This window comes from Bombus vancouverensis, chromosome 2, assembly GCF_051014615.1.
Source record: "Bombus vancouverensis nearcticus chromosome 2, iyBomVanc1_principal, whole genome shotgun sequence".
Taxonomy (NCBI): domain Eukaryota; kingdom Metazoa; phylum Arthropoda; class Insecta; order Hymenoptera; family Apidae; genus Bombus; species Bombus vancouverensis.
The window spans coordinates 11066217-11083335 of NC_134912.1; the positions used below are offsets into that span (position 1 = coordinate 11066217).

Genomic DNA, 17119 nt, shown 5'->3' on the forward strand with positions numbered 1-17119 from the left:
CTTGTTTCTAATACTTATTCCGAGTGTTTATCAGATTATTTGGTGTCGTCATTCTATTCGTAAACCTTGAAACTGGTCTTTAAGGTTTATACATTGGTAAGAGGCAGATAAAAGGGTACACACGTCTGTTTCTTCAGACTATAATTTTGATTGCGTGGGAGGAGCAAATAACCACTGAAGCAGGATTTCTTTGGTAACGTTTTGTAACGCGACGTGAGTGGAGATGGTTCGATGGTGCTAGCTAGAGATTCAAATTGATTCTCGGAAGTAAAGCTTGAAGCAATAAATTTTATGCACCCATAAATCATTGATCTTGCGCAAGTAGTCAAGAAGAGATGTACCAAGGCTAAAGTATTTGTTGTTACACGCCAAGGATCGTCTGTGTAATTTTTCCCAGAAGAACGGAGGAACGTTTGGTAAGATGAAATGATCGATGATCAAGGATCTAATTATTACCTAGAATGTTCTAAGTTCTATGATTTAGAGTTTCTACGTTTTACGGTTTAATAACAAAACAGTTTAATAATAATAACTATACGCTAAAACAATGAACACAAACATCTTTACCTGATACAAAGAATTGCCAGTGACATAAGCAGCAATATAGTGCGATCCGAAGTGCTTGATGAACCGAACCACGCTGGCAGTATCTCCAACAGTGACGTTTTCTGTTTCCCGGAGAACAGCCTCGTCCAGAATCATCGAGTCTGCTGTAACAGCCAATTTCTGATTCTCACGGAACCTGGCAACGCGTACCAGCACGTAACAATGTTCACCGGTGATGAACGACGAGTTGATGCCCAAATGACGAGCAATGGCCGCCTTGGACCAGCTGGCGCTAAACGCTCGCCATGGCCTTTCCAGTCGTTCAAACGTGAAGTCCCGGAAGTAAGCTTGCAGAAGTTGACGAACATTATCGCAGAACTCCATATGAAAGTCTCCATCGAACACCGCTGCCTGTTGGCGTTGTTTGGTCGTTATGGGGGTTGGATTCCTGAAAACATCTAGGGTCGGTTCTCGGAAGATCCAAGTATCGGTGTCGTTTCTGGGGACCACTCTCATGCTGATGCTGAGGTAACCGTAACGGCTGAAGATGTTGACGGCGCCGCCGAGACGCGGCCTCTGCGACCCGTTGCTGAGCTGTACGCCAGCCAGCAACGAGATCATCCACGCCAGGAGCAAGAATCGCGTGCGTGACCACATCTCTCGCGGCTGCCTGCGGCGAAACCACCTGGAAACATACGATGAGATTGCTTCAACACTGAAATAATATCAAGTGCGTGATCTTATATTGTGAACTAGGATGGGAAGAAGCTGGGAATATAAAGGAGTTTTGGCGAGCTGGAATCTTTCTTTATTGAGAAAGTTATATCGAGGATATATTTTTTTTTTGGACTGAAATAACGTTAGGCGTGAAGATTTTTGGTGATCAGGAATCTGTATTTATTGAGAAGTTGTATGGAGAATAAATTAAACAAAAAAAAGAAAAAAGAACAAAGAAAATGAGATAATATTGAATACAAAGTATGATGAAACTGGAAGTGTAAAGAATTTTTGAAAATTAGGAATTTTTATTGGTTATACGTAGAATAAGCTGGGAGAAAGTGGTACGGAATGTAAAGAAACTTTAATGATCAGGGATTTTTATTTGTTGAGTGGGTTTTGATTAAAATTCAATTTCTGATGAAATTGAAAATAAAAATGAACAATTTAAATTTCCAAAGATCTAAATGCTGAGATGAATACAAGTTTCGAACACGAATGAACATTTACGCGTGGTTCTGAAAGAAGATGAGTTCCTTACATAGGAATCGTCGGTAAGTATCGATTCCACTAATATAAAACATAAGAGGATTGCAATTTAGCGGATACCTAAGCCGACCGCGTTTCGCTTTGTAACGTCTTTGCAGATTCTTAACATTCCTTCGCTGATGTTTCTTATCGTAACAACTTTCGCTAAAATCTCTGACATTGTAGGAACCGTTAAAATATGTTTCACTGAAATATGAAAGTTTGCTAAGTGCTTTTTATACGGATTCTATATTCATTAGAAACTTTCGATATTTCTTTGTTACAGTACTTAATTATTTCTATCTCATTATATGGTACCAGGTATAAACATAACAAACTTTAAACATTTACCTTCGAATGAGATTTTTTTTCATTTTGAATATACTTTTCTACAAAATACATGTTGGCACGCTACACTGAAATATCAATCACGTAACAAATATAAATAAATATACAAATAAAAATAAATATAATTAGAAACTAATTTTACGTACAAAACGGAGCAAGCATTCAAATATATTTTAAATATTCATTTAGAAGGTCTAATTGTTCCAAAAAAAAATGTTTAGAAAAAACTATGATCAATAGAAATAATGAAAATATCAAGAAACATCTTACAGAACCGATCCTCGAGACAAGTAGCAAACGACACAAACTTCCTCACACCATCGGCAACTTCATTCACAGTTTCGCGCCACAATTAATCGAAACTACTAATCCCGCGATATCAGGAACTTGTCCAATATAAAAACAGATTATCATTAAAATTATACATATATGATATACAAGTTACACAAAATGTTACAAGTCCTTCTTAAAATGAACCTACGAGTGGCGGAACAACTCGTGTACTCAGCTGGAATCTACCGGCGCTTCGAAACCGCGAGTGCACGCGCGACGCAACGAGTCCGCCGGTAGATCGCCACGAGTTATCTCGTTTTGTAGGTCTAGGTGCACATCGTCGAGGCATTTGCAGAAGCAGTACGTGGCCTTCATCCCCACCTGTCTACCGGGCAAACACGCTGGTCTAACGCGGTTCTCCAACGTGCGAAGTCGGGTCTCCATCGGTCGGACAAATGTTTCAAGAAGTTCTAACCCCTTCTTTACGAACCATATTGCTACCGTAATAGTTGCTATGCATTAGGCCCTTTCTTTCAAAAGTTTCTTCCGTTTTATAAGGAAATAGTGGATGCACGAGATTTGCCGTTTTATATTATTTTATCGAATTACGCACGATACATTTTGTTTTATCAAGATAAAAATCACAACGTTTGACTGATTTGGTTTCATGTTTCTATAAAGATGCGTTCTTGTAAAAGACGTGTCTATAAGAGAAAGACACTTTTCGGACAACCTAATACAAGGAATTCGCCGTAAATATTCGCTTCTGTCATAAAAGTCAACGTTAATTTTGCCAATGATACCTGGACAGTTTTAGTATTTGCGAAACCAAACAGCCCGTGACTCCTCGCTATTACGCAATTGGTAGTTATAGCGTTAATAACATTATTTTATTACCAAAAGAATATCATTGATTTACAATCTTTCAAAATTTAGTCATTTGGTCTGCAGAAAGTTTCCTCAGAGAAGAAGAACTTGCCCATTTATATCTTCTAAAGCTTTGAGTTAAAGACTTTGAACTTGAGATCCTTCGACATTTATTATATAATTTATTATTCATTCGTAAAATATTCGTAAGGTATTCGTTATGAATTTTCAAGTTCTTATGAATTCTTGCATTTGTGCGCATTCTGCGAGACTGATGCAGCCTCGGCTTGATCCTCCTCTCAATTAACTTAAGATCCGTAGATTTTTTGTCTTCTGCAGGCTCGAGGAGGATATGCAAGGTTCCGGGCTGCGGTCAATCGTTCGTCTCGGTTGGCCGCGTGCACGCGAGCCCGTTCATCTTGATGAATGTCCACGCGACACGATTGATCGTTATGCACGCAGGCTACGATTTATGCACCGCTCTGTGTTAACGGTATATCGCTCGCGGACTGCGTTTGACAATGAAATGCCTCGAACCATTTACTTCCGTATTGATAATTGGAGAAGACGTAAAATTGCGTTGAAGATTAATAAAAGGTGAGACATTTTAAGATTCGCTCATTTAATAAAAATAAAACTAAAAGAAAAATCAGTTATATAAATACATAAATCATGATAAAATAAATAAAAGACGATGACTTTTAATTTTTTTAACTATGCGTCATTTCGGAAAATCTGAAAAAATTATGAGTTAATACGTAAAATTGAATTACAAATACGTAAATGAGTTAATACGAAAATACGAAATTAATACGTAAAATGTTGATACGTTCACCATCTTCCCTTCCTTTTCTTCCTTTTTTTTTTCTTTCTTCTTTTTTTCCCTTTCTTTTTAGTGGTCATTTTTTAGTGTGTTTGTATGTGTGTATGATCGACCTTCATCGATATTCATTAACATAGTAACATAGTAACAGGTTATTATAATTTCTCTGGTTATTGATTGTTTTACGACGCAATTATTAAATTACGTATTTGCGTAAGAGGAGTTTTTTCAAGATTAGAATATCAAGTGAAAAAATTCGAGGAATAATCTTTAGAGAAAAATCAAGTTAATGATATGACGCAAAGAATGATTGGAACGTATCTTTGAAACAATCCGGAAGTGATAAGAAGAGTACGTGATATAGCGACCAGACGATTGCAATGTTGCATTGCTGCAACAGATATACCACTTTGAGTATCTTGTGCGAAACAATTTCGTTGTTTTCTTTTTTTCTTATATTCAATGTTTAATAACCTTTTACTACAGCTCATTGAAATCGGCTAATAATCCTATTATTTAACAACTAGTAAAACAAGGAAGACACGTAAACCTGAAGAACTTAAATATTAACTAAATATAATTCTGAAATTGTTGGAAATCTTTCAATTAAAAAAAAAAAGTAACTATCGACCGATTATAAATACTGGCAGAGGTAATTAAATTTTATGTTAAAAATTCCAAACTTTTGAAAAGACCAATAATCAATAATTGAAATTATCGGTTCACTCTGTATTCTAAAGAGCATGACGGAATAGCATGTTAAAATGTGTACCGCTAAGCCAAATTAAACTTGTGACACGTCAATCGAAAGAGCTTCTTAGGAAAACTATTCCGTTTTAGCCATCTAGCCCCTATTATTAGTATAGTTATTAACCTAAACACGATTTAAAACTTATGCTTGGTTTATTTTTTGTTCTACCATATGGAGAACTATGAAAAAGATCTGAGATGCTATAGCCGTGACGTTACATATCTGGCAATTTTTCCACATTTTTCCTGTGCTATTTCTAATCTATTTTTTAAAAATCAGAAATGTTTAAAAATGCCAAGTTTGTATTAGTGTTATTAAACAATGTATAGATTTCTGTATTTATACAATTTATATAAAGAGCATATCATATGAATATTATATGCAATTCTAGATAATTTTATTTTTATTAAATATGCGAATATTAAAATGTCTCACCTTTTACTAATCTTCGTCGTTGTCAACGTTGATCGCAAGATTTACTCGCTCAACATTGAAAGTTTTGTTGAGTATTTCAGCAGGCCTTATCGTGTACGCGACATGATTTTTATATATAGAATGCGATAAATAATAAATTATCGCAGCGATGCGTGAGGAACAAAAATGTCTTTCTATTCTCGGGCAGTCAATTGAGTTTGGTATGTTCAGTGCTGTAAATAATTATAAATTCGAACATATTTTCTGTATACGCTTTATGCAGCACTTGTACGTTTTATACTGTTTTTAGTGTTGACAGTATCAATAGTGTCATATCATTACTTTCCTCCAAATAACAATTTAAAAATCTTTCTTGCTGGATCCGATCGACTATCTCAAGCAGTGTGATACTTGCTAGACGTAATGGATTCAAAGAATAATATAGAGCAATGTTGTTTGAAGGAAAATAATAATGCATGGCTGCTAGAGAATAAAAAGTCACTTTTGTGAATGTGCATTGTGCAAACAGTAATGGCACTCTTGGGTTTTAGCTCGCATATCGCTGCGATAATTTACTATTTATCACATGTTGGATATATAGCACACATTACAAGCTTTGCTGAAATACTCAACAAAGCTTTCAATGTTGAGCGAGTAAATTCTGTGATCAACGTTGACAGCGACGAAAATGAATAAAAGATGAGACACTTTAAGATTCGTCCGTTTAATAAAAATAAAACAAAAAAAATCAGTTATATAAATACATCATAAATCACTCTTACAGGCATGGAAAGATAAAAGACGATGACTTTTAATTTTTTAGCTATGCGTCATTCCGGAAAATCTGAAAAAATTATGAGTTAATAAACGTTATAGGTAGCTTCTACTATAAAAACATAGATGTTGTCATTTAATAACGCCAATAGAAAATTGCTATTTTCCATTTCAATTATCCTTTCTAATTTTTAAAAAATAGATTCCGCACTGAAAAAATGTGGGAACACCACGGCTATAGTAGCTCAGATATTTTTCACAATTTTTTATAGGATAGAACAAAAGAAACCAAGCATAGACTGTAATGTTTAGGTTAATAAGTACCCGAATAATAGGAGTAAGGTACTAAAAGTTTGTTGAAATGCTTTTCTCAGCAAGTTCTTTCGATTGACGTATCATTAGTTTAATTTCGCTTAGAGGCACCTTTAACAACCACCGTCTTTTTTTTTTTTTTAATTTAAATATAATTTTAGTTCCAAAAATTCAGCTTAATATTTTATCCCTTCAAATTGCAAAAAATATTCTATTCCAATAGGAAGCACATTAATTATGCCACAAACTTTCCATAATAATCTAATAATAGGCTTTATGAATCTCTAAAAACTTGCTTTGAAGGTTAATTCGTCGAACCTTCGCCTACCTCTTTTTGTTCCATTTAACGACGTCTATGAAAAGTCTACTTTAAGAACGAGGCTTCCTAGTAATATCGTTAAACGCTTTCGCTCATGCATAGATCGCGTAACGAACGAAGGTTGCGCTAGGCCCTTGGATTTCTTCCAATCTGGCAATCGTCCTAGCGACGCGAATGTTTTGCAACGATTTACATCTGAAGGAATATCGGCTGGTAATTACTTGTTGAACGTTTCTCTGTCCAAGGAATGTGAACAATTACGCGGTTGGCTCGGGTGTACATTTTATGTTTGCGTTCGTGACTCGAATATGTTGGAGGAAGACTACTTTCTAGTATGTTGTCTCAATGAAAATGTGCAAATGCAGTATTCGATGATTATACTAATCCACAAAGTAAATCATCCTAATTTATACCGTGGCTCTAAGCATAAAAATTAAAATTAGATTATAATAGATGGAAAGAAGAATTCTAGTGAATATATGTTTTATATCTTATAGTTTTAGTAAATTTATTATTTTATAATCTTTGAACATTAACTTTTATGTATAGTAGATCCTCTCTTATCCAAACTAATGGTAGTATAGTAAATAATGAATTAAGATTAATTGACAGATTCTTCAAATATTTATGGATCCAATATCTTTTTGGCTGCTAAGTCACATAATTTTTTCAACATAAGTAACCGCATAGATTTACATTCTTTTTGTACTTACAGCCGTCGAAGTTTTTCCTCGAATGCCACGAATGCTTTGACAGGAGGAAGCGCGTCTCAATTATCACGTTCGTTTGCTTTTTCTATTTGCATAAAATCGTCATTATTGACGTCCTCGTCGCAATAAAACCATTTCATTACACCGGTATATTTGAACTTTTCCTATTATTCCCGGCATCTGAGAAATCTATGTGTTTTAGATAATTGTCAATACCACGTTTTCGTTTTTTAGTGTCTACAATGGTGGCTTTTCAACACCATCTATTTCTGTTAATTCCGTTGCATCCGCATTATTTTCGAGCTTTTTAATTATATCGTATTTTATTTATAATCAGAATTTTCCTAATCGAATAAGAGAAAAAATACATTGTATATGAACAGTAATTCGGATTAAGTTTGGATTAAATTCCTCGTAAAGAATTTTTCAAATATATTTGTCTGATATTTAATTATACTTTTGTTGCTATTTTAGTATTTGATATTAATCCTGCTCTTTCCCGATTGATTTATGGGAATTTGGGTGCTATTGCATGAAAACGTGTGTATTGAATAAATGAATAATGGAAATGAGTTCAAAGGAAGAACGTTTCAAACGAAGTACCGTATTGGAGCATCAATTAATACGGTAAAACGTGATTGTTTCTCTCAAGAGCGTAGCCATAACGAGGAAGAAACGGAAATTCATAAGAACTTCTCTGGTTTAAAAGCGTCATTCCTGGAGTATAACGTTTCTTGGAACGTGTTATGCTATAATGTTACATTTGTCTCGTGATAAAATACGAAAAATAAATCTCTGGCATTTATGATATCGTTAGAACGCGGAAAGTCATAGAATGTCATTCACGAAATTAATATTGTTACTATGTTATATGTGCACTATGTTTAATGGTAGCATGACAAGCTCTTTGCTAATTCATCTATTGGAGTTATTTGCAGAATTAAGATTAGAATTTTACCTTAGAATCTGTCATAATCTCAAAGTGAAATTACTATGGAGACACGTGAAGTAATTAAACCACCGTTGAGTAATAACATAGTTTCTAACATTTTTGCAGAAGAAATATCTAATTTCACATCTGTTTTTAGCATACAATAATTGGCAAGTAAGAAGTTGCTACAAGCATCTTATATAGAATTACGTAATTCTGTCAATTTTAACGGAGAACGAACAATAATTGCAATATTGTATTGTAAATAAAAAAAAAGTTTATTAAATCTATATCTAATATTAAATCATCTAAGAAATAAAAGAGTACATTCATAAGCCATTATGTAACATCTGTGAAGTAAGTGTACAAGAAATTATACAACACACAAGGCGATGTATAATGTAGGCGATGAGAAATCGATATTTATCATTTCAGTGCCGAAAGTTAGTCTGTGGATCTCACAGGATCTATGGGATCCAAAGTTCATAAAATCATCTATTAATTATTAATTAACTACTGTGCTGAATTTTTGATACTACGTCGCTCAGATTTCATAGAATTAATGTCATAATGTAGGGTCGCTTGCATCTTCGTTCTAACGTTAGGATTAAAATAATACGAAGCATAATGTTCACGATTTATCGTCGATGATGACTTATTGTGTTACGAGTGCATACTGTAACAAAATGTTACAGCAGAATGAATACAGGCCTTAACAATCGGGTACTGCGAGATGAGAGTGAAAGTAGAATTGAAATCTTCCACACGATATATCTAGACTGTGTACTTGCATTTTTGGATTCTTTTTATTTGCAACACGATATTGCAATTATTGTTCGTTTTTCGTTAATATCGACAGAATTATGTCATTTTATACGAGATGCTTGTAGCAGCTTCTTACGTGCCAATTATTGCATGCTAAACACAGATATGAAATTAGATATTTCTTCTGCAATTATGATGACATATATCAGAATGAAGGGCCGAAAAATGAATAAGAAGATACAACAAATATTCACAATCGTTCCATGTTTTGCACTGATATTGTTCAGAATGATTTCCTAACCCCAATCATCTCAATTTGTTCTACTACTAATAATGAATACCAACTACTACTAATAAGAATCATTCCAAAATCAACGTGAATCTTTTATTTTACAAAATCCATATGTTTCTTAACATTTTTTATATAACGATCCAAAGTATTGGAACAAAGTTTGTGACATCGAAAGAAAATAAAACTTTCAGACCCTTTCTACTGAAAACTTTTATCAAAATGTGTAACAAACATCTACCTAAAAGTATTTTTCTCAAAGAAACTATTACTAGCTGCAATCAAAAGATTGGTCAGCTATTATATTCTAAGCATCCTTCCTTGATAAAAGAATATTCACACCTACGCGTTATAGACTTACATAATAGGAAACTATTTGTCGATTTATCTCGAAAGGAAGATCGTTCCACATACCTAGATTCACAGTAGCTGTGTTGCAAACAAAAGTTGCCATACATATTCATAAGATTACAACAAAGGGTTCATCGCGTAGAGCTGTCGGCGCCTCAAGGTGACCTCATCCTTTATCATTTTAATATTTAATAAGGCAAGCCGCGTGAAAGTGCACTGCTTTTCGACGTTGACGTCCAATATGTCGATACGAAGAAGATCTAGCGTTTGAAATAGAGAAACTGAATAGAAATCGAGATTTTTCCCTACTGAAAGTTATGAGCGTTAGAAATTGTTTCTACAGTACGAGAAATCATAAAACAACGTCGAGATCAAACGGGAAGATAGTTTTAGTGTAGAATCGAGCGACAACAAATTGTTCAATTAAATCTTAAAATCGTTCTTCTATAAAAGACCAGAAAAATTACTTATCGTTAGACTGCGGATTTTTATGTAAATTCATAGTTTTGATATAATTAAAAAAATAAAACATCGGTCGAAAATTGTTTAACCTATCGAGTATTACAGAAAACGCTATGTCTTGGATATTCGATATATTTTTTCATACTACGTATCTGCATTTTGTGAAATCTTACGCTTTCCAATTTCCTATAAATATATCAAAATCTACGTGTCTTACTTTTCACCTATAATCTTCGTATACTAAACAACGTAATATACAGCGATTTAATCGTCGATACACGCAATACTCTAATTATTTCCAGCAAAGTATAGGATTAAGCAAAATTAACGCCTACAGGAGCGTATAAATACAGCTTTCAACAGCCGTAAAGCCAGCGTGAATGGTACAATGGAACATTATGCAGCGCGCATCCGCTCAGTCGAGGATGTCGATGCTTCCAAATTAGTGAAACGGAAGTGGAACAGGTTCCACTTTCGCCATTCTCCATTAAGCGCAAGAAAGTGGTTTGTCACCATGATTAGAAGTTCACGGACATACTAAACAGGTGAAGTTCGCACGGTGCACGCATTGTGCACTAACCTAATTGACATTCTCCTTTATTGGATTTCAAGGATAGCGAAAGGGAAATTTATCGATTTATCACAAACAACTTTGCCTAGTCATAGATGTAACGGTGTTAGGTTTTAAGCTATTGTTCCAAACTATTTAAGACAGGCAAGTAATTCCGGTTCGACCATTGGCGCGCGATAAATATTTACTTTCGTTCGAGCGTAACGTTAGAAAGTCTCGTGGAATTAAACGATCGTAAACACCATCGGATGTCCCTGCACGCTCATTCTTGCGATGCTGCTCCAAGAGAGGCATACTTATACCAAACGTTGTGTAATAAGTGTTATGCATCGAACGATCGTATGGGGCAGACATAAAGCGAGATGTACGACGTCGTGGTCTTCTGAAAGGTACATTTCGTAATTTCGCGGGTGTGTAAGTCACGTGCGTGTCGCCGTATTTTATTCCTTAAGAATCGCTTGGAATTGATGTGCGTTCGATGGTACAGCACACGAGACATTAGAAATTGCAGTTTCGGTGGGGGAATAATGAAACGTTGAACGTAAGACACAGAGGATACGCACGTAACCGTTCATTTGCGAATAATTTGTTTTATAAGATGTTGTTACGTATCTATCGATGGCTTTTATGATGTTAATTAAATGACATTTAAGGAGTTATTTAAAGACTACTGCGTACAATGAATCAGGTAATTCGTTAGAAAGTCGAAAGTCCGAGTAGATCGAATAAAAGAAACTTATGGAAAATATTTATCTCTTATAGAATTTTGTTACAGATAAAGAAAAAAAGTATCAAGAATCAACGAATGATTTCATATTATCTGGTAACATTGTCAAACTCGAGTCAGAGATGCTGTTGTGATAGTCATGAAAAAATTACCAGCTTTCTATGTTCTAAAACTTTTCACCTATCTTAAATATGGTCTTCCGACGTATATTTATGATGCTTTTTAAAACACCACTTCTCGAAAAGCGATTTTTCAAAATAAGAATAAAAATAAGTAAAAATAAAAGAAACCAGGATATCGCAACTTTTTTTAACGATCAATCCTAACGTTTACGTCACAGCAATTACGACGAACGTGTCGACTGCCATCGATTCGAAACAGCACCTAACCGCAATGACGATCGCTCGAATCGCTCGAAGCACGTACCTTTCGCCTTTCCTTGTCGAAGAAACGATGCTTTGAGGATACAACAGAGTCCAAGAGGAATATCGTCGAAGAGGAAACCTTCGTTACAAAATTCGATGCGTTTCCGTGCGCGCGCGATGAGCAGCCGCGTCATGAAAAAAATCACGATTGAAAGAACAATCGAGCGCTCGCGGGCGCTGCGATTCAGTTGTCGTTGGTACAAGAAGCGAGAGATCTACGTGACGTAGAGGCAAATGGGGAGGAATTACTTAAGTAGCGTGGTCGTGTGGTCGCTGGGGCCACGAAAGGAGTCTTTGCGCAATGAATTAGACACCGGAAGCGGTGCCACAGACGAATTATTCCCGGGTGAGATGTCTTTTTCACCGACCATCGTCTAACACGAATTTTATATACTTTGTCCTATACCGCGATGGATTGAAATATACTACACGACGATATTTAATTTTCATAAATTATTACGTAGTATTTGTGCATTTTCTCTCTCACAATATTATCCAAATCATTCGTATTGTTGAAAATATACTTTTTCCTATACCGCGATAGATTGAAATATACTACACGACGATATTTAATTTTCATAAATTATTACGTAGTATTTTCTCTCTCACAATATTATCCAGATCATTCGTATTGTTGAAAATACATCGGTTCGTGAAATCTATCTTATTTTAATCGTTGTTAAAAATTGAGCAACATCGATAACCACTTTTGACTACCTTGACGCTTATATGTTATACAATACAATCGTTACGTATTTTTGATATGCAAGTTCAAAGATCTTTCTTTGATCTCTACCTGTATTTTATGCAGAAGCACTATCGTGCTTGCGATATTAATTAGTAGCAATAGCGTAATATCAGTTCAGTTGTGATATAAAAAGTTATTCGATGGGAGAATTACTTAGGTTGCAGAGAGTTTATGCTGTAATGGTTTCGCTTCCTTTACGTCGAGATTGTGGAATGTGTATAGAAATCGAGATTGATATCATCGTGTGGATGATGGAAGGAAGAATAGTGTGTTTTGTATCGTGGAAAGAAGCGATATTTTCTGCGAAGAGTTTGCCAAGTATAATACACTATGTGATTCAGAAGATAGATAGTTATTCTTGTCTTTAGGTATCTATGTTTGCTGAGAAATTTTTATTCGTATACCGCTGTATGTGGCTGCTCGCCAAAATCATAAAAGATTTTTAAATAAATGGAACTTTCTTCTAAAATTTCTCATTAAGTTCAGCATAAAGATACACACGAAATAGCTAAATTTTGCAGAAGTTCTACAGAAATCCTAGCGACTCCGCAAACATGTAAATTACTCGTTACATTAGGCACTCCGTATAATTATCGACTTTCCCGCACCCACTTTCATCACCGTACATTAATTTACGAGCATAACAAGTCGATTCCCGCGATTTAGCTAAATCGAGGCTAGTTAACTGAATTCGCAATTCGTATGCACGTCTCAAGGCTTCTAGACGCGACTTGCGTTCTCTAAAAGACAAAGAGTTTAGAGAAAGGGAAAGAGAGAAGTATAATAAATGATTGTCACAATTATAGCGCTCGTGAATCACGATGCACGTGCACTTTAAACGACGTGACTGTTATTTGCTGGTCTATCAACTTCGTGCCCAATACGGTTCTCAATGTCTACTCCTAAAATGGTACGTCTGAATGAAAGAAACGAGAACAGGTCGTTGAAACTGGATTTCATCTAACAGGTTCGATCCGAAACTTTTGCCTACTTTGGGGAAATGAAGCGATTGATGATAATGCACTGAAAGTGAATTATCACGACTTGAAATAATTTTCCAGGTCACCTTTTTTTATACCTTAAATCGATCTAACGTGTAACTCAGAAATTGTTCGAATTTTTTTAGAACTCGTTTTTACTCTGTCTATCTATGTTATTCTATCTTATTACTGGTAACTTCATGTTGGTATTAAATTATTCATCCGTTAGAATCGTTAATTCTTAGTTGTCAGATTAAAGTATAATCATCTACGATATTTCTTCAGAAGCAAATTATAATGAAGACACTAAGAAACTAAACAATAGACGAGATTCTTGTGACTAATCTTTATGATTAAATTTGTTATAAATAGCCGTAAGTTCGTGGAGTCAAAGCTATTGAACTCATGGTTTCTGGCAAAGACAACCCTGAAAACTTCAAACACGCCGAGGTAGATAACTTCAAACATACATAACTGCATCTCATACAAATGACTTCCTATTCTTCGAACACTAACTTCGATGTGACTCATAGTGTTAAAGCATGAATAATCGAAGATTTCATGGGATCACCAAAAGTTCTCAGAATTATATCAGGTTATAACTCTTCCCTGTGTGGTCCACCCTGTACAATATATCAAACCTACAAGAACTCTATTATGAGAACTCGGTTATGTCTCACGAATTCCAAGCAGCGTACCAGGAATTCCTTACAGTCAAGTTTGTCACTTCCCAGACTCGTAAAAACGCATAGTTATACAGGGAATTTCCAGCTTTTTCCTTACTGCTTTTTATCAAATCAGTAACTGCTATAAAAAATGTACTTTCTACGATACTGAAATTCGATGTCGTAGAAATACATGGAACGCACGTAACAAAAGATCATGGCATCTCCCATAAAGCATGATATTTATGAGAAATTTTCAAGATACACAAGTACACGAAATGCACGCGACAAGCAAAATAAAGCATTTTCTATAACGTCAAACAGGCAAGACTTTCACAAGTAGAAGCTTTTCATCTAAACTCTATATTTTTAATGACATTAATAAAAATATAAATTTGAATAAATATCCGCATTAGCCTGGATTCGACGTATATATTCCATGTATCGGACCTGAGACATACTTCGACTCGTATCATCTAATCCTTCATTCTCTGTAAAGATACTTTGATCCATCTTACAACAATGCCCCTTGTCTTTCACTTCGGCGAACACATCAATCTCGTCCCTCGGTAACACGGGTGCAGATGAAAATGACGTGTTCCCTTCATTCCCAGCATTGCTATCGTATGACGGATTTAGAAAGGGAGACACGCAATTCGTAAATAGAATCCGCGGTCCCGTCCAACCTGGTCGCGATCAATTTTCTTCCTCGGTGACTGTTTCATTGGTTAACGGTAACGCACTTAACGTTACTAATACGCCTGAAATGCATAAATGATTGCGCACGCGTTCGCGCCATTACTCAGCGACGCGTGCCGGCTGCACGTGTATTTCAAGTGTATCGAATTTACCTGATCATCGATCGATCGCACTCGATATTCGTTAAAAATTTAATTTCTCGTATTATTACTTAAACTTGCCACTGCGATGAAAAATAGGTGTTTATGGCCACCTGCCACCACTGCGCCAAACGCGATGTACGCTAATAGGACACGCTATTGACGATTCTTGCCAGGTATAACGTGGTTTAATTGTCTATTCCGCATACAGATCTGAGGGCTCTGTCCTTTTCAACTACCTGCATTGGGACATTAAAAAGTCTTGTTTACCTACAGTACCGGACATGAATTTAAGACGATTACCTTCCTGGTAGATTATCGCGCTATATTATAGATAATAAACAATCAATAAATAACCAATGCGTTATAGATAATAAATGAGCAAATAAGCAATTGTTCGTTATCGAATTTCATCCTATTATACGCTATTAAACTTCGATTCATCGGAAAATAATACTTTTCCTAAATCTTGTACTGTCCAGTTATACTGTTGCACTTGTTCTCTACAGTCTTGTTCTTCGGCGAAAACAATTCACAGTTTCTGGCTGAATATTGGATAACTTCGAATTGTTGATTATTTAGTACCGATAATATAACGATAATACTCAAAAATTGTTGTCTTCAATTTTTGTCTGCTACTGTAGATAGATGGCGCGCAGCATTAAGTAATTCGTACCATTACTTAACTGAAATAATTCAGAATTTTACTACTAATAAATTTTGATATATCAAAAATGAATAAGAATAGAAAATTAATCATTTTAGTCTATATTTATGTACAATAATCACGATAAGTTTATAATAAATGTTAGCAACAAAAAAAAAATAATAATTTTCTAAAACTAACAATATTTAGTGTAAAAACGTAGCGGCAATATCTAATCAAATAAATTTGAAGCTCCTTTAACAATTTTAGAACTATATCGCCAGTTGAGCCACTTAAATTCATTGGAAAATAGATCTATGGAGTCTATAAACCAATAAATCATCCTTTCTAGACCATTGAGCTACTAAATTTCATTCATTAACCATTGTGCAGCGTGACAAAACCTATGAAAGAACTGCATAAATTTTTACATACACCGTTACCGATCTACTTCTATTTGTCGATCGTTCGATCGATCTTTTTCATGCACGCATGTACGAACGAACTCTGTGTGAAAACTTTTGCGAATGTCGTATTACAAATTCATGATTTCAATGCACAAGTGCATAGGGATCTTACTTGTATTCTGTCTCTGACAACGGCTGGGTAATTCGTTTGATGGATGATTCAATAAATTGCGTCCGTGCCTGGGATACAATTTTGTCGTGTCGTTGGTAGGATTTGTGCGTACGAGTTAAATGTATCGTTACATGTATCGATCGTGTTGTACATGAGAATGATACTTTTTACTGATCGTTGCATTACATTGGTAGAGTTTATTAATATGGATGCTGTTATATTGCAGTATTATTCTTGTATATCGTTATGTTGGCATCATTATGTTGTTGAATATAATATCGTTCTATTATTATGTCGTTACGCTGATGGTTCCTGGGATGTTACAATATCTACTCAATCTTTATATGATTGCACTTTTGCCTTGTTTCTCTCGTGTTACAATGTTATTGTATTACGTTCAATCGTTTTTACTTGACATTTACTCGCTAACGCGCAGAACCTTCTTTCCTTAATAATTAATATCAATCGTAAACTATTAACAATGTTGAAGAACGTTTCGATCGAATACAGTTCTTCCGTGATATAATTATGAATAACACCAGTAACGATTGTGTAATATGATAAATATTTTGTTGAAAAAAGTCGAGATCCATTGAAATGAGAAAACGAGATCTCTTTCTGCAATAAACTTCTTAAATACAAACGTAATCAAAGCGAGAGGCTCGATGTCCATCGTTGGTGTGCGAATTATACGAGGGTCAAGAAGTCCAGCTGGACTTACCCTACCGGATCACCCAAGTTTATTCCACTTCCGTTAAT

The 17119-nt window shown here is 35.1% G+C and overlaps 1 protein-coding gene across 2 annotated transcripts in view; it reads right to left on the bottom strand.

Annotated features, from left to right (window-relative positions):
- tsl (membrane-attack complex domain containing protein torso-like) overlaps positions 1 to 17119 on the bottom strand; it is a 34527-nt gene that overhangs the window by 3379 nt on the left and 14029 nt on the right. The window contains exons 1-2 of one of the 2 annotated variants that reach the window (XM_033345473.2): positions 2410 to 2679; positions 568 to 1231 (exon numbers count right to left, since the gene is read on the bottom strand). In XM_033345473.2, the coding sequence (XP_033201364.1) occupies positions 568 to 1203 (636 nt within the window). In that variant the 5' untranslated portion in view covers positions 1204 to 1231; positions 2410 to 2679. Of the gene's footprint in view, positions 1 to 567; positions 1232 to 2409; positions 2680 to 17119 lie in introns of those variants that run through there. The other variant, XM_033345472.2, reaches the window with a different exon arrangement.